Source organism: Sminthopsis crassicaudata, chromosome 1, assembly GCF_048593235.1.
Source record: "Sminthopsis crassicaudata isolate SCR6 chromosome 1, ASM4859323v1, whole genome shotgun sequence".
In the NCBI taxonomy this organism is placed as follows: Eukaryota; Metazoa; Chordata; class Mammalia; order Dasyuromorphia; family Dasyuridae; genus Sminthopsis; species Sminthopsis crassicaudata.
The window spans coordinates 652,771,581-652,797,145 of NC_133617.1; the positions used below are offsets into that span (position 1 = coordinate 652,771,581).

The 25,565-nt window shown below is 41.2% G+C and overlaps 1 protein-coding gene across 6 annotated transcripts in view; it reads left to right on the forward strand.

Annotated features, from left to right (window-relative positions):
• Nucleotides 1–25,565, forward strand: part of ZNF462 (zinc finger protein 462) — a 152,632-nt gene that overhangs the window by 65,069 nt on the left and 61,998 nt on the right. For 4 of the 6 annotated variants that reach the window (XM_074282984.1, XM_074282982.1, XM_074282983.1 and 1 more), the window contains 6 exons: nucleotides 4,167–4,415; nucleotides 5,650–11,300; nucleotides 12,048–12,212; nucleotides 14,179–14,282; nucleotides 16,540–16,658; nucleotides 23,901–24,092. In XM_074282984.1, the coding sequence (XP_074139085.1) occupies nucleotides 4,199–4,415; nucleotides 5,650–11,300; nucleotides 12,048–12,212; nucleotides 14,179–14,282; nucleotides 16,540–16,658; nucleotides 23,901–24,092 (6,448 nt within the window). In that variant the 5' untranslated portion in view covers nucleotides 4,167–4,198. The remainder of the gene's footprint in view (nucleotides 1–4,166; nucleotides 4,416–5,649; nucleotides 11,301–12,047; nucleotides 12,213–14,178; nucleotides 14,283–16,539; nucleotides 16,659–23,900; nucleotides 24,093–25,565) is intronic. The other 2 variants (XM_074282986.1, XM_074282985.1) reach the window with 2 other exon arrangements.

Sequence of the window (25,565 nt, forward strand, 5' to 3'; positions counted from 1 at the left end):
GTGTTTGCATAAAATAGTTAATAAATGAGCATCAAATTGAATTTAATTGAACTTTTAAGGTAAAAAACTAATTTAATTTTGTAAGTAGATGGCCTTAAAATTGCATGAGATAGCAACCTATGTTTGTAAAATATTTTTCCAATGCCAAGTTTTTTGGGGGATTTTCAAAGATTCTCCAGAAGTATTGAATAAAATTTCAAATGTTTAGCTTTTATGAGTTCAGTGTTTGGAGCTTCACAAAGGAACCCTATATTTGAGGATGTTCAAATTATAAATTTAAACTCAAAAATATGAACTGTTAAATTATTTCCAAGATCTAATGAATAGTTAAAATGGTTTTGTGTTATGTGGGTCCAGAACATGGATAGTAGTTTATTTATTGTTTAAACCATCTATTTGTTATATCTGCATCAAACTAGCCTGTTAAGATCTTGGTTGTTCTTTGGAGTCTAGTTATTTGCAAGCAACTTGACATCAAAAAGACTGGTGTTATCTTGAATATTTTAAGTTTGATTTGTAGCTTCATCTCATGACCTTCTGGTAGTTCAGAAACTCCACTTCTGCTTTTGATTTTGTCAGTTTCATACTCAAGAATGAAATATTTCTAACTTCATTACTCTAGTATTTTAAAATTTGATATATATATATACATATATGTATTTTTAAATTGTATATAAAATAATATAAATTTATAGATAAAATTATATGTGTGTGTGTGTGTGTGTGTGTGTGTGTGTGTGTGTGTGTGTGTGTAAAATAGAAGGATTTTTTTTTAACATCAGATGATGAGCATTTTTTACCTCTAAGGATTACTGCTATTTTCATTGATCAAATAGACAAATATTCACAATTTAAACCTTCCATGAAAATGTGTCCTTTGCTGGTTGATAGATGAGTCAATTTCTCTCTCTCTCTCTCCCCCCCCCCTTCTCTTACACACACACACACACACACACACACACACACACACACCACACACACACATACACTCACACTCATGCTAACATCACATTTCAGTTTCTTTGATAGTTTAGTCCATGCTGGTGATTTCTGTTTTCTTCTCTATGACAGCATCTGTAGAAGAAATGTGTCTGAACAAAGACAAAATGTCTCTCAGCATAGGCTGCATCCTGATTTCCGTTCTTGGTGGTGAAAACATCAGATTGAAGGCCATTCAGCTGTACCTGATGTTTGTTCCTCTCGGCTGCTTCAAGATTAACCTCTTCTGTGACTCAGGGCTGCTTTTGAGGAAGACATAGCAGCAGCCTTAGAGCTAGAACCCATTAGAAAGGCCCTCTCATCTTTTTCCCTTCTTGCTTCCTTTTCTCTTCTCCTAACCCTTTCATCTCCCTTGCAGCAGAACAAGTAGACTTATTGGTTGGGGTTTGCATCTAGACTTTAGTCTTCTCAGTAATAACTTCAGAAGATACCAGGACGTTGAAGAGTTTGGCATTTATATAGACACACACGCACACACACACATTATGAAACAACCATTGCTGGAGGGGCCCTGGCTTCCTATGGAAGAACCTTCGTCTTTGTTGTTGTTGTACAAACCCGTCTCATACTTTCCAAAGGACACACAGCAGAAAGCCTTTTGTTGCCTTATTTCTAAAGGCCTGAAGTTTTTAAGGGAAGAGATTTTGTTTTCCTCCTGGCTACACAATGGAGCTTTCAGAGAACCCCTTTTAAAAGGAATAGCTACAGCCTTTGTGTTGAAGGGTGTGTCTGTTGGCAGGGTCTGCTGATGCAGACAGACTGGCTGGTGATTAACAAAGGTCATTAGACTTTGGAATCTGGCAAGCAGAGTCAGATGGTATGTCTTCTGTGTGTAGAAGGACGGCTCCCAAGAGGCTGAGGCTTTCTGGAGATCCCCCCCCCCCCCTCGCCAGCTCTCCTTCCCCCCCCTACCCCCTGCTTTAAGAACTATTGGACAGTCTGGACCAGGATCTTCCTTCTTTTCTAAGCAACCCGGTGTGGCTAGGACTAAGGAACGATCAGTTCATTAATTCCATGGGACGGATGAATTGATCAGTTATGGGGCTTAAAAAGAAGCTTCCGAGATCTTTGTGAATGCTATTGGAAGGAAGAGAAGAGAAAGGTGTTCATTTGGATAGCCATGGAAACAGTTAATTCTTTGTTGGGAAGAGTGGAGTACCCGTTCCGGCCACATTGCTCTCTTGGTGCTGATTTCTTATATCAACCTAGCAGAGTCTTGTCTGCTGGAGATGGAGCTGAGATGCTGAGATAAGTGAGGCCATGTTGTGCACGGACGAGAAGCTAGGAGCCTCTGAGTGCAGGAGTTGTCTGAGCTAAAATGGCTGCTCCTGAGTGAAGCTCAGAAGACTGGGACAGCTTAGTGAGTCTTAAAGCTTCAGTGACGCAGGAGCTCCTATCTCTTGAAAGTGTGATAAACACATTCTGCAGAGCTGTGGCTTGTTTGGCTGAGATGAAAGGACTCAGCTTGGGGGGATGGGGAGTAAAAACTGGATGATCTGCTTTTCTGTAAAGTGCTCTAAATGCAGGAGTCGCCTGTACCATGGAAAAATTTGTTTTCAGGTCTAATGGACTGTGCGAAAGGAGACATGGGGTGGGGCTTCGGTCCCTGCTGTAATTTGATCCAGAGCAGATAGCAACCTCTTCCACACAATTTGGGCTGGTTGTTTAGACATAAAAGCTTGAGGATCTCGATTGTGGCAAATCTAGGAGCTGAAAAGGACTTAGGGTAGAATTTCTTCCTTCCTTTTTTTTTTTTTTTTTTTTTTTTATTGAGAAAGGAGGAATTACTGTGTGCAAGGGAAGAAGGTAAATACCAGTGTCTCCCTCTGTAAATTCAGCTCGTCCAGAATTGGACTTGCCAGGAGTTATTTTAGCAGGCTATCAGGAGAAGCATTCCTTCATGTAAAACCCTGATGCTATGCCCACTTGGGATACATTGACATCAGATTACAAGACTTGGATTCTGCTATAGGAATCATTTTATCTTTTGCAACGAATGCATGGAAGTTAGCCTCAAGAAAGGTTGTTGGCTGTTGTTTTGCCCCCTTTAGTCATCTCCAGTTCTAGATTAGAGAAGCCCAATGGGGCATGTGGGAAGGAATCCATTCATTAAGCTAATGGCTTTTATATAGTGCCTAGGAATTGTTTAAGGGTGGGAAGACCTTTTACCTCCCTAATACCTTTGTTCATTTCTCGGGATTGGGAATCTTCATTGAGTTAATGCAAAATAGTCTATAAATTTAAAACCCACACTTAGTGTCGAAATGGATATGGTTGGACAAGGTCTTTCACAACATTCTCACAACCTTTTAGATCAGGGTTCACACTGAACGCTTGTGACAAAAGGAAGGAAGGGAAAGGAAGGATTGTTCTAGTGATAAAGCATAATCTTTTTTAATAGAACAAACAAACCTAGTTAGTATTTTAAATCTGAGAACTCCATAACTATAATATTGATTATTGTGGGAATTTATGAGATCTTTGGACCCAATTTCAGCCTGGAAAATTCTCAGATACTGAGGAGATTGGTAGGAGAGCACTGACATTCTATTGCTTCTGTGAGGAGGAAGATACTGCACAATTAGATCCAAATTAGATTTCCAGAGGTATTTTTTTTTCCTCTTAAGAATTGTTCAGATACTGAAAATTATAAAAATGCTAAGATTCTTCTCATAGGTGTAACTTGATTTAATGATAAGAGTTTAATTTCTTCTGGTCCTTAGTTTGCTAATTTATAAAAGGAGACCAATTAAAGTCTTCCAAGGTCCTTTCTGACTCTAAAATTCCATAACTAAATTTTAAACAAGTAGAGAAGCTCATGAGCTAATTAGAGAAGTTCAGGGATCAACAAATATCTGATGATGAATGGATTTCTTTAGTGCCAACAGGCTGATTCTGTCAAACTTATACCAAATAAAAAAAAAAAAATTCATTTGACCAAATTAGATAAAAAAAAAAAAACTTTCTCCCCCCAACCCTTAGTATTATCAGATTACTGTCAAAGGGGGCACCATCACTTTTCTCTACAATTATAACTGTATATTTATATGAGGGATTCTAGGTATGTTTGGTAATATTTCAGCTAATGGATATCCATTTAGGATGGGCAAATCATCCTTAGGTATATAAGTAATGTGAGTTATTAATTTTTTTATGTCTTCTTTCAGAATTTCCTAATGTAAAGGAATAAACCGAAATCATGGAGGTACTACAGTGTGATGGCTGTGATTTCCGAGCCCCATCCTATGAAGACCTCAAAGCTCATATTCAGGATGTCCATACTGCATTTTTGCAACCAACAGATGTTACTGAGGACAATATTGAGCCACACTCTGGATCTGTGAATGCCAGTAATCAGACAGAGGTGGAATTTTCTACTGTAAAGGATGAATTTGCAATTGCAGAAGATATATCAGGTAAATCTATACTTATCTGAATATATGTGATCTACTTTAATTGCTCTGATTTATTTTTAGGCTACAACTTGATACTGATAGGACATCATCTCATGGGGTGCCTTCTCTGTGAGGCATTAAAATGATTTTCTTTGTTGTCTTATCTCTTGCTATTCCTGTCCATACTACACTACAATACTGTCTAACTAAATTAACTAGTCATTGCTCTCCAAACACATACCCTAAACTTATGCAACATTTTTTTGTTGTTGTTGCTTCCATCTGGAACAGTCTTCCCTTGATATCTCTCCCTGTTGAAATTCTACCCATCCTTCAAAGACTAACTTAAATTCCAGTTTCTCCATGAAGTCTTCTCTGTTCTCCATCAACACCATATATATTCTCCTTCCTCTCAACACATTTTGCCCATATTCACTTATCTTTTTCAATCTTCTATTATAGTTATTTGTGTTCATATCTCATTCCCTCTATTAGAGTATAAGATAAAAGAGTACATTTTTATGCCCCTCTCTCCACCTTTCTTGTCCAGTGTCTTCTTTGTCCATAGTATATGCTCCTAAATGTTTGCTCAGATGAATCAAAATGTCTTCAGAAATTTCAAAATAAGTACCAAAAACCTGAAGGCTTATATTTAATAGATAACAGGACTTTTTTTTTGTAGGAAAAGTTACTATGCCCTAATTTTCATATTTCACCTTCAACTATTAGCAGTGAAAGCTGTTTATAATAATCTGTGCTCAGAGGTCAGCCTGAAGGGCATCATCATGAAACTGTAGGTAACTTTCAATTTGGAAGGAAGGCATATGACATCTTTGGAATATGAGATCTGCAAATAAATAATGAGCAGAATGATCCTTTATCAGAGACTTCTGATTGTCTCCTTGTGTTGTTTCCTTTTGGGTTTTCATCAGTGCAGACTATCCAGCTAGAAAGTCCTTGAGAAAGGGCTCAGAAACAGATTGTGTATCTATTATCCAGGGAAGAGAGCAAAATTGGGAAGCACTCATCACTAGGGGCTGGCCCACTAGATGTGAGGTGCCAGAGAAAATCACCAAAGAAAAAAAATGTTTTCTAGTTTTTAGAAGGCTGGTAATCTTTATCACTTGAAAGAGTGGCCATATAAAGAAATCACAGATCCCTGAAGTAGAATTATAATGGCATTGATTCTATGATGGAATTTCTTATTGTTTCCTTTTTTCTTCTTCTTCTCTTCCCCTTCCCCCTTTTGCTTTAGGTCAAAATGCAGCTGTAATGGGGACTGGAAGTTATTATGGTCACAGCCCAGGATATTATGGCCAGCACATTGCCCCTCATCCCAAGCCAACAAACAAATTCTTTCAGTGCAAGTTCTGCGTTCGTTACTTCAGGTCAAAAAACCTCCTCATAGAGCACACTAGGAAAGTCCACGGTGCACAAGCTGGTGGAAATTCCCTTGGGCCCTCTGCCACCGGATCCTTAAATTATAACATCATGATGCATGAAGGATTTGGAAAAGTTTTCTCTTGCCAGTTTTGTACCTACAAGTCACCAAGGAGGGCAAGAATCATCAAGCATCAGAAGATGTATCACAAAAATAACCTGAAAGAGACCTCTGCTTCCCCAAGCACACCCCCTTCGTTGACTGACCCTGTGGCTGCATCGGTCTCAGTACAAGACCCCTGCAAAGAACTTCCAGCTGAGGTGGTAGAGCGCAGTATCTTGGAATCCATGGTTAAACCCTTAACCAAGTCAAGGGGCAATTTTTGCTGTGAATGGTGTAGCTATCAGACCCCCCGTCGAGAACGCTGGTGTGACCATATGATGAAGAAGCATCGGAGCATGGTCAAAATACTCTCCACTCTGAGGCAGCAACAAGAAGGAACCAATCTCCCCGATGTTCAGAAGAGTTCCCCGAGTCCTGTCCCGAATTCCAGCTATGTGTCCATGAATGCCACGAGCCGGGAGATGCCCAATGCCAATGTTTCTAGTTTCAGAGGCTCCATGGGCAACTCTCTCATTCGATCCAGTTCTTCTCCAGCTTCTAAGTATTCTCCTGTGTCTTATCCTCCGATAAAGCCTAAATCACCTCACAATTCTGGCCTAGTTAACTTGCCTGAGAGATCCCGTTACGGAATGGCTGACATGACAAATTCTTCCACTGACCTGGAAACTAACAGCATGTTAAATGATTCTAGTTCTGATGAAGAATTAAATGAAATAGACAGTGAGAATGGCTTGAATTCTTTGGATCACCAGACCTCAGGAATGTCTGCCGAACAACTGATGGGATCCGATGGGAACAAATTATTGGAAACAAAGGGGATACCTTTTAGAAGATACATGAATAGGTTCCAGTGCCCTTTTTGTCCTTTCCTTACCATGCATCGACGTAGCATCTCCCGCCATATTGAAAACATCCACTTGTCTGGCAAGACAGCCATCTACAAATGTGATGAATGTCCGTTTACTTGCAAGAGTTCATTAAAACTCGGAGCTCACAAACAATGTCACACAGGTACGACATCCGATTGGGATGCTGTGAATTCCCAAGGTGAAAGTATTTCTGCCTCACTAAATGAAGGCCCGATGTCTTACGAAACTGCAAACATGAACGGTAGGAAGACGGGAGTCATGCTAGAGACCCTGCAGCAGCAGCAGCAGCAACAGCAGCAGCAGCAGCAGCAGCAGCAACAGCATCAGCAATCACAATCACAGCAGCCACAGCAGTCGCAGCCGCAGCAGCAGCCCCCGTTGCCGCAGCCACAGCAACAGCAGCTGCCGCAGCCGCCGCCGCCCCCACCGCCGCCCCCTCCGCCCCCTCCGCCAACGCAGTCCCAACCGCAGCACCCTTACAAATGTACCATGTGTAATTATTCCACGACTACACTGAAGGGGCTCCGGGTCCATCAGCAGCATAAACATTCGTTCTGTGACAACTTGCCAAAATACGAGGGGCAACCCTCAAACTTACCGTTGGAAAGTGAGACAGATGGGCACACCTCTTCCAGCAACACTGTGAAGAAAAGTCAGACCTCAATCCTCGGCTTATCCTCCAAAAATAACTTTGTCGCTAAGGTTCCTAGGAAGATTTCTAACGATTTCCCTCTCGATTTATCACCGGTGAAGAAGAGAACGAGAATTGATGAGATAGCAAGCAACCTGCAGAGCAAAATCAACCAAACCAAACAGCAAGAAGATGCAGTGATCAATGTGGAAGACGATGAAGAGGAAGAAGAAGAGAACGAAGTGGAAATTGAAGTAGAATTAGACAGAGAAGAGGAGCCCACCGAGTCGATGATGGACGTTCCAAGTTCCTTCGCGGCTCAGCAGATTTGGGCGAGAGAGAGTAGTGATCCTCAGAAAGAGTCTAACTTCAGAAATGTGCCACATGATTATAACGCCACGAACGGGGCGGAGATTGAGCTGACTCTCTCGGAAGACGAAGAGGACTATTACTGCTCCTCAGTGACCATGAAAGATCACCAAGGTTCCAATACAGCTCTTCTCAACAACCAGCCCAGTATATATGGTGCTGATCACAACAATGAGAGTGCAGAATTCAATGACTCTGGGAGGCTTTACTATTGCAAACACTGTGACTTCAGTAACAAATCTGCCAGAAGCGTCAGCACCCACTACCAACGGATGCACCCATACATTAAATTCAGCTTTAGATACATTTTGGATCCCAATGATCACAGTGCAGTGTACAGATGCCTTGAATGCTACATCGACTACACCAATTTTGAAGATCTGCAGCAACATTATGGTGAACATCATCCTGAAGCAATGAATGTACTCAACTTCGATCATTCGGATTTGATCTATCGATGTCGCTTTTGTTCGTACACAAGCCCGAATGTTAGAAGCCTGATGCCGCATTACCAAAGAATGCATCCAACTGTTAAAATTAACAACGCCATGATATTCTCGAGCTATGTGGTTGAACAGCAAGAGGGACTGAATGCTGAGTCTCAGACCCTGAGGGAGATTCTGAATTCTGCTCCCAAAAATATGGCCACTTCTACCCCCGTGGCTCGTGGGGGTGGTATGCCGAGTGCATTTAGTAAGAATGCCCCTTCAAAGACTTTTACTACAGAATGTGAAAATCAGAAAGACCCTGCGGTCAACACCGTTGTCGTTTATGACTGCGATGTGTGTTCGTTTGCGAGCCCGAACATGCATTCGGTATTGGTTCATTATCAGAAGAAACACCCTGAAGAGAAGGCTTCCTACTTTAGAATCCAGAAAACCATGCGCGTGGTGTCTGTGGACAGGGGCTCTGCCCTTTCTCAGCTATCCTTTGAGGTGGGTGCTCCAATATCTCCCAAAATGCCCAACATGGCTTCCCCGCCCCCCCCACAACCCCCACCACCAGACCTCAGCACTGAGCTTTACTACTGCAAACACTGCTCCTACAGCAATCGGTCAGTTGTGGGGGTGCTTGTCCATTACCAGAAAAGACATCCAGAAATTAAGGTTACTGCCAAATATATCAGACAGGCCCCTCCTACCGCAGCAATGATGAGAGGGGCCGAGGTGCCCCATGGTGCTCCAAGGCCACCTGTCCCCATGCAGAGATTGAACAGAGGCAGCTCAGAGAGAGATGTCCCTCCTGTGGAGAATGAGATGTTTTTTTGCCAGCACTGTGACTATGGGAACCGGACGGTCAAGGGAGTGCTCATTCACTACCAGAAGAAGCACCGGGATTTCAAGGCCAACGCGGACGTCATCCGACAGCACACGGCCACCATCCGGAGCCTCTGCGACCGTGGTCAGAAGAAGTCCGGTGGTTGTATGCTGGTCCCTTCCTCCACCACTGAACGGGAGAAAGCCAAACTTCGAGCTCTCAAGTGCAGGCAGTGTTCTTACACCTCTCCTTACTTCTATGCACTGAGGAAGCATATCAAGAAAGACCACCCCAGCCTGAAGGCCACGGTCACTTCCATTTTGAGATGGGCATTTTTAGACGGCTTGATAGAAGCTGGCTATCACTGTGAATGGTGTATTTATTCGCACACAGAGCCCAGTGGTTTGCTTCTGCATTACCAAAGGAGGCACCCTGAGCATTATGTTGACTATACATACATGGCCACGAAGCTCTGGGCAGGGCCGGATCCATCCCCTCCTTCCCTGACGATGGCCGCCGAAGTCAAAACGTACAAATGCAGGGACTGTATTTTTGAAGCCTCTTCCATTTGGGACATCACCAATCACTACCAGGCTTTCCACCCTTGGGCCATGAATGGTGACGAGTCCGTCTTGCTGGACATTATCAAGGAGAAAGATGCCGCTGAGAAAATCCTCACCCCTGAAGAGCTAGCCAGCCAGGTCAACTGTGAGAATAAGATGATCTCCCCTCTTCCGGAGCAAGACGCTGAATGCACAGAGGACGCGAGGCTTTCCCCAGAAAAGAGCATCCAGTTGACCTCCGCCAACCCTGCCATATCATCCACCCCCTATCAATGCACGGTGTGTCAGTCTGAGTACAATAACTTACACGGTCTCCTCACCCATTATGGGAAGAAACACCCAGGGATGAAGGTGAAAGCTGCAGATTTTGCCCAGGACATCGACATCAACCCTGGTGCTGTTTACAAGTGTAGGCACTGTCCATACATTAACACCCGCATCCACGGAGTCCTCACCCACTACCAGAAGAGACATCCATCCATCAAGGTGACAGCAGAAGATTTCGTGCATGACGTGGAACAGTCTGCTGACATGACTCAGGCCGAAGTGGAGGAGACGAGCAGGATTTTCAAGCAGGGCTACGGTGCTTACAGGTGCAAACTCTGCCCTTACACTCATGGTACCTTGGAGAAGCTCAAGATTCACTACGAGAAGTACCACAACCAGCCAGAGTTTGATGTCTTCGCCCAGTCGCCCCCCAAGGTGGCCGTTACCCTGGAGCCCGAGATGCCTGCCGCCGACATCAGTCCCTCCCAGATCCCTGCTGCCGACGACGAAGTGGCAGAAGTGTCTGTGCCCGGTTCCCATTTCTCCGCTTCCCACCTGGTCTCCCACACCGTGTTCCGGTGCCAGCTTTGCAAATACTTCTGTTCCACGAGGAAGGGGATCGCCCGACACTACCGGATCAAGCACAACAACGTCCGGGCCCAGCCAGAGGGGAAAAACAACCTGTTCAAATGTGCCCTGTGCTCCTATACCAACCCCATCCGCAAGGGCCTGGCTGCCCACTACCAGAAGCGGCATGACATCGACGCTTACTACACCCACTGCCTGGCGGCCTCCAGGACGGTCAGCGACAAGCCCAACAAGGTGATCATCCCCTCCCCTCCCAAGGATGACTCCCCTCAGCTGAGCGAAGAGCTGAGAAGGGCGGTGGAGAAGAAAAAGTGCTCCCTCTGTTCCTTCCAGTCCTTCAGCAAGAAGGGCATCGTGTCCCATTACATGAAGCGTCACCCTGGGGTGTTCCCAAAGAAGCAGCACGCCAGCAAGCTGGGGGGTTACTTCACCGCAGTGTATGCCGATGAGAATGAGAAGCCAGCCCTGCTGGAGGAGGAGCAGTCCGAGTTTGAGAGGCCTGAGCTGGAGACCCCCGGAGAGACGCAGGAGATGGAGTGGCTGCCCTTCCGCTGCATCAAGTGCTTCAAGCTGTCCTTCAGCACTGCCGAGCTGCTGTGCATGCACTACACCGAGCATCACAGCAAGGACCTCAAGAGAGACTTCGTCATCTTGGGGAACGGCACCCGCTCTCTGGGTTCTGCCTTTCAGTGTAAACACTGTGATAGTAGGCTGCAAAGTATGGCAGAACTGACCTCACACTTGAACAGTCACAATGAGGAATTCCAGAAGCGTGCCAAACGTCAGGAGAGGAGGAAACAGCTTTTGAGCAAGCAGAAATATGCAGATGGTGCTTTTGCAGATTTCAAACAAGAGAGGGTAAGGATATGTTTTGATTTCCCTTCCCCCAGGAGGCTCCTCATTACTAGTGCCCACATGCACTTCTTCATTGGCAGCCAAAACTGCTACAGGCTTACTAGTGACTTAGCATGCCAGGGAGCTCAATAAGTCAATTAAACATTTCAAGCTTGATTATGCCCCCATCTCTGTGCCTCACCCCTCTCTGCGTCCCCATCCCTCTCCCTCAGACTCCTCCCAAGGCTCCCTGGGAGGTTTTTGTTGAATTCTATTTATTTCTTTCTGCCAAGTAACCTCCTTATCTGAAACCTAATTACACACAGCTTTCTATCGTAAGGCAATTGTGGGCTGCCTCTTGATTTCATTAGCACTCCTCAGCCATGTCTTGGTCATCACTTTTCTATATGAGATATGAATTTAACTTCTCGACTGGTAGTTCACCAAGAAGATCACTAATGCTGTAGTTATGCCGGGTCTCAGCCGCACAGTTAGCATTGGTTTGAATCAGATAAACTTGGTGGCAGTGAAGATGAAGCTTCTGCGCAGAAATGTCCTCCACTCACTTCCATTCAAGTTGGAAAGTATGTTGAATCCAGACACCTTATGTAGTAGGCAGCGGGCCTTGACTCTTATGAATTCAGGAGGTATTCCTTGATGTAAAATGCTAATCTGCTTTAAAAAAAAAAAAATACAGCAGTAATTACGAGAGTAATTGGCAGAAAATGTGAGAGAGCTCAGAATACTGATGCTACCAATGTATTTTGCCAGCCTTTTGGTCACTTAGAAGAGGTGCCAAAGATCAAGGAGAGGAAAGTTGTGGGATACAAATGTAAGTTCTGCGTGGAAGTGCACCCAACGCTCCGCGCCATCTGCAATCACCTCCGCAAGCACGTCCAGTACGGGAATGTCCCTTCAGTGTCAGCTGCTGTGAAGGTGAGAACTCTTGGAAAGTTCTGGATGAGCATTCTTGTGTGTGAGCGAGTCTAGTTACTTATTAACTGCATTGCTAAGTAAGAGCCTCTTCAAGTTTGAGAATGCAGCCATTCTCGAGGGATGATTGGATTTCATTGTTGAGTTGCACTTCTTCATCCCACAGGTGCAGAGAAGGAAGGGATGTTGTTTTTGTTTTTGTTTTTTTTTTTGTTTTTTTTTTTTTTAATCTTGTGACTGATTCCATTTTTTGTTTTTGCTACTGCCCCCTTCCCACCAGGCAGTTTAGTTCTGTGAAGACAAAAAGTTCTGGTTCTTGGAATGGCAGGTTCTGGATCACCTCTTTGCCTGGATCTGATGCATATTGGTATATGCATAATTATTTCCTCTTCCAAGATATCCGAGCTTTTAGGATGAATAAACCAGAGAAATCATCATCATCATCATCATCATCATCACCATCATCATCATCATCATCATCATCACCATCATCATCATCATCACACTCATTGCTTCCCATCTTGTCTCTTCTGGCTGAGAGTGCAGTCTTTTTCTTGAAGATTCATCATTATGCTTTCATACCCTTGGCAGCAAGGCTGACTTACAGAGGTGCTTGAGAATTGGTACATCTGTGATGAAGTCTTCAGTTCATTGTTGTCTTAAGAGCCTTTTAATCTTTGTCTTTATCCTTTTTCCCCCTCATTCCTGAAGGGTGACTGTATTTCCTTTCCCCTCGTTTCCCCTCCTCCACTTTTTACTGTATTTGCTTTTGAGTAACCTAATCTGAATTAATTGCTTCTAGCTTTTCTAGTTTTAAAGTAATTGTTATTCCCGGTTGGGGCACTTAGCTTCTAGAACACTTTGTCATTGCTCTTGAATGTTCACTGGGCAACTGGAAAAATTTGGATTCCTTCCTCAGGATCCACACTTCTTGTCTTGTTTCTTTTGCAAAGTTGACATCATTGAAAAGCTGTTTCGTTCTTCTGAAGACTAAGACCATTTTTATATGTACAGAACCCAGGCAGCCCAGGATGCTTACCATCTGGAAAGAACAAGTTCTTCCATACTAAGTGCCCCGGCCTTGTTCCACACAGGGAGGTCCACTTTGTAAGAGAACGGTCCATCTTTTGGTTTCTTTTCCGAGGATCACCCCTAAAGCTAGTTGGTCAGATAGACTTTCTCTAAAATATGGGTCATTTCCCAGACTTCAAACTACAAGATCTTTCATGATTCTTCCACTGGAGAAATGATCTCTGTTTATGACATAGGCAAAAGGATTCCTCTCTAGGGAGACTTTTTCTTTGCTCTTTTCATGATGGCACAGATATTCTTGTACATTAAGAGCAGTTTCTGAATATTTGCTTCATTACCACTTCTTTCTGAGCTCCACTTAAAAGAGTTGTAGGTACACACACTTTTCAAATAAGCTTGAAATGTATGCTAGTTCAGACAGGAACATATGTAACTTTACTTTTTTTTTAGAGTGGGCAAGAAATGAGATGAGGGCCTCCTGCTTTCATCAAACTTATTAATATGCTCCTGAGCACTTTTCTCACACATTTTCAAAGGTAACAGAAACACATCGAGCTGGTTTTCCCAAAGCCTCCACAGCATGAAGAAATGCCATTTGGGGCTCCCTTCCAAAGGCAGCTGGAAATGTAGGGAAACAAAGCTGATGAATTGGGAGAGTGAAGGGAAAGGAAAAAAAAAAAAACTTGAGGAGACCTCGAGGGAAAGGGTGGGGGCGTGTGTGTGTATGTGTGTGTGTGTGGGTGTGTGTGATTTTATTTTTTAGCAGGAGGCTGAAGAGTCTTCATACTTATTTGTGGACGGCTTGAAGGAAGCCAACAGCAGGTTGCTAGACCAGGTGGATGGTGAACACTGCTTAGTAAATGGAATGTTGGAAGATGAAACCCATCCGGGGGGATACCATTGTAGTCAATGTGACCGAGTCCTGATGTCCATGCAGGGGCTGCGTTCTCACGAAAGGAGCCATTTGGCGTTGGCCATGTTTACCCGGGAGGACAAGTACAGCTGCCAGTACTGTTCCTTTGTCTCTGCTTTCAGGCACAAGTAAGTTCTTCTCTTTAAGGGGAGTTAATAGCTGGTGGGGAGGTTGGAGACTTTGTAGCATGTGGGAAATGAGGTGTTAGGGGAATTTGCCACTTGTACAAATATTCCTTCATCCAGAGATCCAAGAACTATGTATGAAAGCAAATTTGCATTTGGGGATTTAGGGAAGAAAGGAAAAAGAAAATGACCTATGAGTGAGATATCTGTATTTTCATCCCCTAAGAGACCTGCAAAAGTGGTACCTAGCTGGACTTTGAGCAAGCCACTTCCCTAGCTTGGGCTGATACATACAGTGAGCAGCTCGAACTAGATAACTTACAATGAGCTTCCCAGTTCTGGAAGACATAGGATGTCACCCACCACAAATTTGAATCACAGACACATAGGGTATCAGTGCTAACAGATCTTCAAGTTCTCTCTTTATGGTGAGACAAAGATCCAGAAAGTGCCCAAGATCACTGAAAGAAGTTACTGGCAAAGCCTAAGCTGGAACCACATGTCTTTTTAATTCCTGAGTTTAAATCCAGCCTTAGACATTTGCTAGCCATGCAACCCTGCACAAGTCATGATACAACTATTTGTCTCAATTTTCTCAACTGTAAAATGGGGATAATAATAGTACCTGCCTCACAGGGTTGTTTTGGGGATGCAATGAGATAAATTTGTCTAAATTTTTTAGCATGGTGTCTGGCATAATTAATAAATGCTTGTTTCATTTCTTTATGCATGATTCTTTCTACTGTTTCTTGAGGGCAGAGTTCGAGGGTCCCAGGTCATGTTTTACAGCTTTGCCCTGGGCCAACTACCTCATTGCCTCATCAGAGATCATATCCTGGACCTAGAGCCTGCAGGGACTTTGGTGGTCTGCTAAGCTCGCTTGCCCAGAGAGGGTCAGCGACGTGCTCTATGTCACAGTTCTAAGGGGTAGAGCTTAGATCTGAATTCAGAACTTTGGAGTTAGCCCTTTCCATTATTCTTTTCTCCCCATGGGTATAAAGTAGGCAGATCACTAGTTGTTGCTGCCTCCTAGTATTCCTGTGTTGCTCGTGAGGATTATGAATGGTGTTTATTCTTATGTCAATAAGAAGAAATGAAATTGTGGACTGTTCCTTCAAGGCCATAAAGTGACACTTGGCAGCCATTGGTAGGCAGGAGGAACCAGTGTTTCTTCTGGGGTTGCATGGTAACCTATATCACATGGTGCTTGGGAGTCAGGGAGGGAGGAAAGCTTATAACCTCATAACTCTACTAATGGATTCTAACCGAAGCGTGCTAGCGGTTCAAGGCACAAGCATGAAGGATTGTGAGCAGTTCTATTATAAATAGTAGCCTACTTAAACAGTAAGCAGATTCATTCCCATATCAGCTATTTAGAATGGGGGTTAGTTCTGGGAGGTACTGACACAAATTAGTGCTCTGCATACCTTATTTATTTGTTAGATTTATTGTTTTCCCTAGACCAGTAATTGTGATGTTGCACTCTGGGTCCTTTATAATGAAATCATTTCTGTATAAAATGTCTCTGTGAAGACTGATGTACAATAAATCTGGTTGTGTTTATCAGGTCATATTCACTGTAATGTGTTAAGGTACAGAAGGAGATGGCCAAGCTTCTGGATCTCTCATTGTCCTCCCTTAAAGACTTGCGTGTTGTGTCCCAGCATTAGAGCAGACCCTGGGTACAAAGACAGAGGATGGGTAAATGACTTTCAAATCAGGGACAATGGGAAAACCCCTCCCTCCCTACTCTAGTCTCAATGTTCAAACTGGTTCTCTCTCAGCCATTTCAAACCAAAGCATTTCTCAAATTCCCATTCTCCTTTCAAATGTTGATGGACTGACAAATGTACCGTACATAACTCATGCAGGAGATGGAAAGTCTGGGCTCCTGTCTGATTTTCCTTGATGATCTAACCTCTCCTGAAGAGGTTTTCCTTTTGTGTATCAGGGAAAATAAAAGCAAAGCTCTGCTATGGTATGCTCCTATTACCATCTCCCTCATTCTCTTGAAAGTTTCCCTTCTGCTTTTGCTCCCTTCTAAACAGATAAGCCACTGGACATTCCCACTCCCCCACACCCCTTTCTCCAGTCTATTGTTTGTGAGGGCCACCATTGGAGAGTAACAAGCAGTGGTTGGAACAGCTTGTAAATGGGTCTCCTTGAAAAAGGGTAATGAGAAAATATAGCATGTAATGTTTAGTGGCAGCTGACAATTTTTAATCCTATTATTTCCCTTTTCTGCCTCCTCCACACAAAGCCTGGATCGCCATATGCAAACTCATCACGGACACCATAAACCGTTTCGCTGCAAACTCTGCTCCTTCAAATCCTCCTATAATAGCCGACTGAAAACTCATATACTCAAAGCTCATGCTGGTAAGGTTCTGAAGACAATAGTCCTCACTCCATTTTGCATGCTCATACTAGGTTCTCAACAAATGCTTGTTGAATTGAATTGTTTGTTGAATTTATCGATTTCAAATTTGATGGTCTTTAATTAGACTTTATTTTAAATACATATATATATATATCATTAGTCCCATCATGTTTGCTTTCTTTTTTTATCCTAAAATAATTTAAAACTCACAAATCACAGAGCTCCAGCTTCTGTCAGTCTTAACATGAAATGAATTAGACCAATTTTTAGTCAAGAGAAGAGCTTCTCTTAAATATTCACTTTGCATTTCTAGGGAAAACAACATGGCATTGCAAAAAGAATATTGGATCCAGGGGCAAAAGATCTACATATGAAGTCTGGCTTTTATACTAATTATCTCTGGGATCTTAGAAAAGTGACTGCCCTTCTCTGGGTCTCAGTTTTCCCATCTGTCCATTGAGGAGGTCAGATTACAAGATCTCTAAGATTCCTTCCAGTTCTAAATCTAATGACACTAGAAAGTGCTAAGAATTTTCATATTCACTGGAGATACTCATCAGTGAAGTTCTAAGAACAAAAGAAAGCCCATTTAGTTAAGAAAAAAAAATTTAAGCTATTCTTATGTTCCTAGATACTGTAATGTGAAACTGACAGGATAGAACATTTTGTGTTACTGGTAAAAGGGAACAGAGAGGACTGGAACAGAGAAGGAATCCAGAAAGCCAGATAGGGTTCTCTTATTCAGAAAAGGAAAATCATCTGAGTTACTGTGGTACAGATTTATGACTGAGAGGAAGGTTGTACCATTCTCTAAACTTTAGCACATCTCTATAAGGCCACATTTCAGACAAATACCTTCTAAGGTGTGATTTTGAGAATCCATTTCTTCAAAAAGCTTTCAGGTGAGACATTAAGCTAAGGAAAAGAGAAAGTAAAAAGGAAAAGATCCAAGGAGGCTTGGAGGAGGTTCCATTTAGTACACTCAGGAGAAATCAGATCTCTTTAACTAAATACTTCCCCCAAAAGGCAAAAGATATCCTTCCTATTTATTTACAACCATAACCCCCTGAACCCGCAGGACTATGGACCCTGAGAATGGAATAGACCTTGTGGCAAGGGGCAGGTCATTTGAGTTTCAGTTTCCTTGCCTGTAGAATGTTGCTACCTCACATTGTTATAAAGAAAGTGATAGGCAATCCATAAAATACACATATCCATGTGAAGAGTTTTTATTTTGGGTAGTATTGATAATGTATTCATTACATGGTAAATTGCCTGGAAATGTCCAGATCTGTACTGATATGATAGAAAAAGTATGGGGTTCGGAACCAAGGAAGTAAGTTCTGTGTCCAACTGTGTAACTTTGGGATAATTCATTTTTATTCCCTGGATCTCAACTTACTGAACTGTAAAATATTGATAATAACACTTATACAATCTGTACTGTCTTTTGAGAAAAGTGCTTAGTAGATATATATATATATAAATATACATATGCATATGTGTATGTGTGTGATGGTGTTTAATTGTTCAGTTGTGTGTGACTCTTTAGATAGAAAACTGTAGGCCCAAAGTAATGGAAAGCACACCAGCCTGAGAACCAAGAGAATGGAGTTGTTGCTCCAGTTATGTGACCTTAAGGAAGCCATGCCATTCCTTTGGAAGGATCTGGCCAAAGTGATGATATCTGAGGCTCTTTCCTACAGTGATATTTCTTTGAACATGTGATTTCCTATGTCTGCTTCCACTCTGCCCTGTTCAGTAACAGCTGCTCTCAGGACCATTAGAATGTATTGCTATCATCTTGGATGGTGATAACTGAGGATTTCTGCATGTGGTGGACAAATGGCTGGGGTTCAGACCCCCCCTTTTCTCTTACTTTCTTGGGGAAGAGGGAAAGTAAACTATGAGATTATAATGGTTTGTTTTTTACAGAGTCTGTAGAATTTAGGATTGGAAAGGACCACAGGGCCATTTAGTCTAATTCAATTCCCCATTGAGTTGTCTACCCTGGAACATTCTTGTGAAATGACATTCCTGATCATTCTTCCAGAAAAAAAAAAAAAAATTACAAACTGAAATCATCACAAAGCAAGAATGGCTACAAATGTCCTTTTCCCACAACATCTTTATTCCACACAGAACATCAGATACAGAATACTAATAGTTCTAAAAGGCTGGACTATGGCTACATCTTCCAGAAGTTTTTGCTGGATTTTGAATCAAAGGACCTGGGTTAGAATCCCATCTCTTTTATTTATTATCTCAGTGATAATAAGTCACTGATCTCCAGATCTGTTTTCCTAATATATAAAATAAAAGGGTTGGACCAAATGACCTTGAGTATTCTAAGGATCACTTAGATCTAAAAGATCAAGTTTAAAATTAGGGCACTCATCAATTCTCTTAGCATTATGTAAACAATATACAATAATGGAATCAAAATGAAAGAGGGAAGAGCTGTTTGTAAGTTTGTAAATTCTACAGGCTTTGTAAAAACCAAAGTATTATCAACTGGGTGTGTCAGTAGGTGTTTCTATATTGAAAATATTTCAATGAACAGCTAGTCTGCAGAATGAAGAGTGTGCAGGACTTGGGGTCAGGATAGTTAGAGATATACTTCTGACTATCTGTGTGATCATGGGAAGGGGACTTCACTTCTCAGAGATAGTATCTGATAGATGAGTCACAATCACAGATCATTGATTGAAAGCTTTTGGTATCTGTACCCTTGTTAACCCTTTTGTTTACCTATGGTGCACAGCTGTGTTTACCATTTTGCACTCTATCTAAACAGTCAGACAATGGGCATGTTTCACAGCTACTGAAATCTAGTTCAGATCCCACAGGATGGCACTCATTTATTAAAAACCCCCACTGGAAGATTATAAATGAATTCCAGACTGCAAGGTTTAATGTAACCACTGGAACTCAGACTTCTTAGAAAGCTAGTAGCCAAGAGAGAAACCAGCACCCAACTTGGATCATTGAAATTTGACTATAAGCCAAGCCTGAAGTTCATTCATTGATTTCCATTACTATCTACTATATCATGTTGGTCATTAGTAACTATAATATCTCACATTTCTAAAGAATTTCAAGATTTACAAGGTGCTTTTCTCACAATAAGTCTAAGATGTAGGATATATGTATATTTTCTTGATCACTAAATGGACAAAAACACTGAGGTTCAATGAAGTGTCTGAATAGGATCACATAGTAATTATCAAAACAAATATATGTCTTTGTTTCTTGACTTTATATCCGGGGTGCCTTCTATCACATCAACACTATGGTGCATCACTGATGGACAGGGCCTCTAAAATGGGGGCATTCTTCCTGAAGGAGTTTTCTTTCCTTCTTTTAAGCAAGTTGAGATGATATGTTTTTTCCTATGCTATTTCTCCAGTACTTGTTTGTTAGATCAACCAATATTTTCAATGCCCTTACCATTGCAAAATTATATGCTAGATATTTGAGGGCTAAAGAAAGAAAAAGGCTATAGGCTTTAACCTTAAGGAGCTTACAAGATTGTTATTGTATGAAAAACACACATATAAATTTATAAAATGAAGAATACATAGGAGAAGACAAGCCAAGAGGAGGAAAGCAGAGGAATGTAATTTAGGAGTTCAGGGGAAAATCAAAGAAGGTCTCACAAAAGAGATGTCACTTGAAGGAAGAAAAAAATTATGTGATCATAGATTTATTCCTACAGGGCAACTTAGAGGCCCTCAGATTCAACCTCCTCATTTTATAGATTACAAAAACCATTGACGGGAAAACTAAGTGACTTGCTCATGGTGAAAAAGCAAGTATTAAGAGACAGGAATCTCTTTCAGAGATTTTGAGGCAGCTAAGTGATGCAGTGGATAAAGTTCCAGAGTCAGAAAGATTCATCTTCTTGAGTTCAAATCTGGTCTCAGATACTCACTAGCTGTGTGATTCTGGGCAAGTCACTTAACCCTTTCTGCCTCAATTCCTCAAATGTAAAATAATCTGATGAAAGAAGTAGCAAAAGACTGCATTTTCTTTGTCCCCCCCCAAAATCAAAATGGGGTCAGGGATAATTAGACATGACTGAAATGACTGACAACACAGATTTCTTTCAAATATGGGGGATAGCATATATAAATGCATTAAGGTGGGAGAAGGCAGAATGATTTGGAGTAATAGCCCATTTTGGTTGGAACTTAGAATGTGAGAAGGGTAAGTTAGAGCTAGACCACAGAGGGCCTTGAATGCCAGATGAAGTTTATATTTTTATCTCACAGGTAATGGAGAACAGCCCAGAACTATGATCAGACTTGTACATGAGGAAAAGTATGCTGGCAACTGTATATGAAAAAAAGGGATGGTGAGGAAAGGAGAGACTAGAGGCAGGAAGACAATTTAGGAGACTAAATAGTAGGACTCAAGGCAAGAAGTAATGAAAGCCTGTATATGAAATGGCACTGGACAAATGAGAGATAAATTTTAGAAGTAAAATTGTCTGGAGCTTCAGGATTTGGCAGATCTTGGAATGGAGGGTATGAATAAAAGGGAAGAGTCGAAGATTAAAGCCTGAAAAAGAGAAGTATATACTCTTTGATGACAAGGGATGTCTTTTTTATTTTCTCTTTCTGTTCTCAGGACCCAGTGCAATGCGTGGCACATAGTAAGTGCTTAATAGATGCTTGTTAAATTGGGTGGTGATTCTGTCAACAAAAAATGGAAATTTAAAAAGAAAGGAAAGTTTTTTAAAAAAAGAAATTTAAGTCAGAGATAAGATCTTGAATTCAATTTTGAATGTGTTGAGATTCTAAGATAGCATTTTGGCATCTTTAGGAACCTATATGGTTGCTCTTAAGCTCAGAGCCACTCATTCTCCCACCCATGTAAGTGGCAGTTTATTCAATTGGAGCCCCTTCTGTGGTGAGTTGTTCCCATAGGCAACCGCCTTGTCAAAAGTGCTTTTTTTCCACTGGGAACCAGTTAAATGATTGAACTTGTTGAAAGAAGTTAAAAAAGAGTTTGTGAAGCCTCACATTGACTCCAGGGCACTGAGTTAAATTTGTATGCTCAGAAGTGACTTAGACTGGTGTTTTGTGCTTTTCTGATGAAAAGAAGTGATACTCCACAGAACAAGGAGCCTGATTTTTCTTGGGTGATAACAAATGAACAAATATTTATTAAGTGCTTTCTATGTGTCAGGCCCTCTGCTAAGCACTGGATGATAATAGATTCTACAGAGTTAAAACTTCTGTCTTTGATAATGAATGACTTAAATTAGAGTATTCTCATTTAGGCCTTTTAAAACCTCTGTACTGATCTTATCTGTGAAGGCATTCAGGGCAGCCCATTTTAGGAAGGGCTCCAGTCAACTGGAGTATGTTAGGATGCCCCCCCAAAATGGTAATGACATTGGGAATTTAAGCCTAAGATTGTACTTTCAAGATTCCTGAGTTTACTGGTCCTGGAGAAAAGAAGACTTGGAAGAGTTAGGATCACTGCCCCAAAATAGGATTTTGATACAGAAGAGGTAATGGCTTGTTTCGAAGTTTCAGAATGAAGTTACAGAGACACAAATTTCAGCCCAGCATCAGTAAAATTTTCTCAACAATAAATTGAAGAAATTACCTTATCAATGTAAACATTCAAGAAGAACCATTTATAAGGGATATTATAGACAGAACTCACACTTCTGGCAGGGATTGGGCCAGATGGACTCTTGAGTTTCTTTCCATCTCTGAGATGCTCCAATTCTAAGATTTTTGAGCCTAGGCAAAATATTTTTTGTTCTTATTAAACAATGGTTTGGCAAAGATAAGTAACTTAGATTAGTAATTTCTCTGGTTATGCTGTTTAAGCCAACTCATCAGTATTCAAAGCACCCATGCAAATGTTGATTTGCATGAAAACTGAAAGATTAACCTAGCAAAGCAAGAATGTTGGTATTAATTCTCATTGTCACATCATTATGCTGCCCCTTAATTTGGGAAAGCCTGGCAAGAATTGGCTAGGCCAATAAACAAGCTGTTGAGTGAATTTTATAATCAAATAAGATAATAGATGTAAAATGCTTTACCTTTAAATAGTATATAAATTTAGTTATTATAAGAAGCTTCAGACACATACTAGGAATATCTTAAGCCAATCACTTAAACCAGTTTGCCTCTGTTTCCTTATCTGTACAATGAGCTGGAAAAGTAAATGACAAACCACTACAATATCTTTGCCAAGAAAACCCCAAATGCCATGTCTGACTGAAACAGATGAACAGCCAAAAAGCTAGTAGATGCAGTATAGGGAAGATCCAAGTTAAATCTTATAGTAGGTGTTTGACCCTGGTCAGCCTTAATTTCTTATCTGTAAAATAAGGATAATAATGGTATTTCCCCTCACAGAACAAATGTGAGATTCAAATGAGATAAAATGTACTTTATAAACCTTAAGGTATCTTGTAAATGTCAGCTATTCTCACACATCCTGTGGGATTCACCTGACTTAAATGTTTTTCTATGATACTACCTGAGTACTTCTTAGATACAAAGTGTAGCATCCTTTCAACCTTTTCTGGGATCATTTTGATTATCGCCCAGGTGTACCAGGGGGAAGACTCAGTGGTAAGGAATAGGAAAAATGATTCTAGGCCAGATGCCGAAGCCATTGACAAGTCATGGATTATTGCCATCCTGGTAAAAGTGTCGTAAACTGATCAACAGTGAGATTTGTAGAATTCTCCAAGATTTGGACTGAATGTAGGTTAGAACACAATAGAAGAGCAGGATGGGCTTATATCTGGGCCAGATTCCTTGTCACTGAGTAAAATGCAGATGAGAATTGATTGACATTGATTACATGGTCCCTTAATTCTCACCCAAATAGGAGAGGCTACCTGCAGACATGGGGAGGGAGGAAGAGAGGAATGTGGAAGGGCTTGCTGAAATAAATTTTATATAATGTCCTGATTTGCTTATTTTCTCCAACACCACAAGTATAAGATGTCACTCCTGTTCCCTGAGCATCTCCCTCTTTGCCCTCCAGATGCTTGATCTGATGGAGTTTCCAAGGACTACTTTTTGGTAGGGATGGGACATGGGATTTCATGTTCTGCCAAAGTGGTCCTCAGACCAAGATATTTGACAACCCCAATTCTAAAGCAAACGACTTTAGTAATTCTTGTCTCCTTTTCCTTTCCTTCCTTCCTTGTCCCTTCCCCTTCTCCCATTTCTTGTCCCTTTTCTTACCACCCTATCCAGGTGAACATGCTTACAGATGTTCCTGGTGCTCATTTTCCACCATGACAATCAGCCAGCTGAAAGAACACTCCCTCAAGATCCATGGAAAAGCCCTGACCCTCCCAAGACCTCGTCTGGTCAGCCTTCTCTCCTCACATGCCCACCACTCCTCACAGAAAGCTGCCTCTACTGAAGAAGTAGAAGACTCCAATGGTAAAATAGGCTTCTGAGCCACAATTAACCCCTTGTAAAATATTGTGGGATGGGGCTTATGGGGTGAGGGAAGCTTGTGGCAGACAATTTTTAGAGGAAGCTACCCCCCCAAATGGACAGATTTAGCAAGAAAAATACATTTAAATAGATAACTGGGAGAAGTGTTTGGGGTTGGGATAAGAAAGAAATATTTATGTGAGTTTATTGTGTGATGTGCCAAAAAAAAAAAAAAAAATCAGACTGATACTATTTTGAGTAGTGTGTGCTGAGATACCACATCACATGAAACAAATCACTAAGACCTTTTCTTTGATTTTTGGAATACTGTATATAATGTAGAGCACCTTTTTGGTTCAAGATATATAGAAAAATCACAGGAATTCCAACAAGAGATATTCTGAGAAATTGAAGTAGAAAAATAAATCTTAGGGAAGAATGTTTCACTTGGCCAATCACTATCTTAGGGATAATTCAATCTTCAGATATTTGAAGGATATTGAAATATTAAAAAGACTGACAAGTGATTTGATATGGTAAAAAGAAAATTTTGGAAATGAGATGTATAAGAAATTATAGAAATCTAAGTCACAAAAAAAGCATAGAAAACAATGGAAGATAAGTCATCATTGCTTAAGATATAGTTAGATTGGCCTCTAGACTAAAATACAATGTTCTCTACAATTGGCTGCTCCATAAGTATTGTTCCCTGGAAGCCTGAGCTATGGAATAAAACTTTTTGACTTTCTAATTCCTATCCGACTTGCCTAGTATAATGGTAGCTAAAGGAAGGGGAAAATGTAAATTGTTTTAGGTGCAGAAACTAGGAAAAAAAAAATACTTACTGTGGTTTTAAGAAAAATTGCAAATGATTCAAACTCTAATGGAACCAATTTGACAGCATTAGCAAATTATTAAATAATCCAAACAATATCAAAATAATCTTTATTCATAAGAACTGTAGGGAGGTAGTTATAAGAGCAATATTAGAAGTAAATGGAAAGTCTATTAGAGAGGAATAGTTAACTCCTGTAGCTGAAAGTAGCTTTTATTTGTTGTGATTGAGAAGCTAGCAGAGGAGTTATGAAGGTTTTTTTTCTTAGCACAATCCTGTCGTACAGTTTAGCTTGTTGCTTGATTTTCCTACCTTGAAGCATTTCCGTTTAACAAAGAATGCTTCATTAGTGTTGTCATTATTTATAATTTGTTGAGTACTGACTGCATATGCAGTGTTGTTCAGAATGCAGGCGGAAACAAGGCCTTGCCCTGGAGGCTTATAATCTTAGGGCTCAAGTGGAAACCTGTTAAGAGGAACACCTGAAGGTATGCAAAAATTAAAAAAAAAAATTATCTTTTCATCGGACTGCAGCTATTCACCAGGGTCATTTATAGCATACAATTGAAAGCAAAACTTTTATTTGTCCTGAGTGGTATGAGCATCACTATTTACAAAATTATTATTAAGTGGTTTCATCT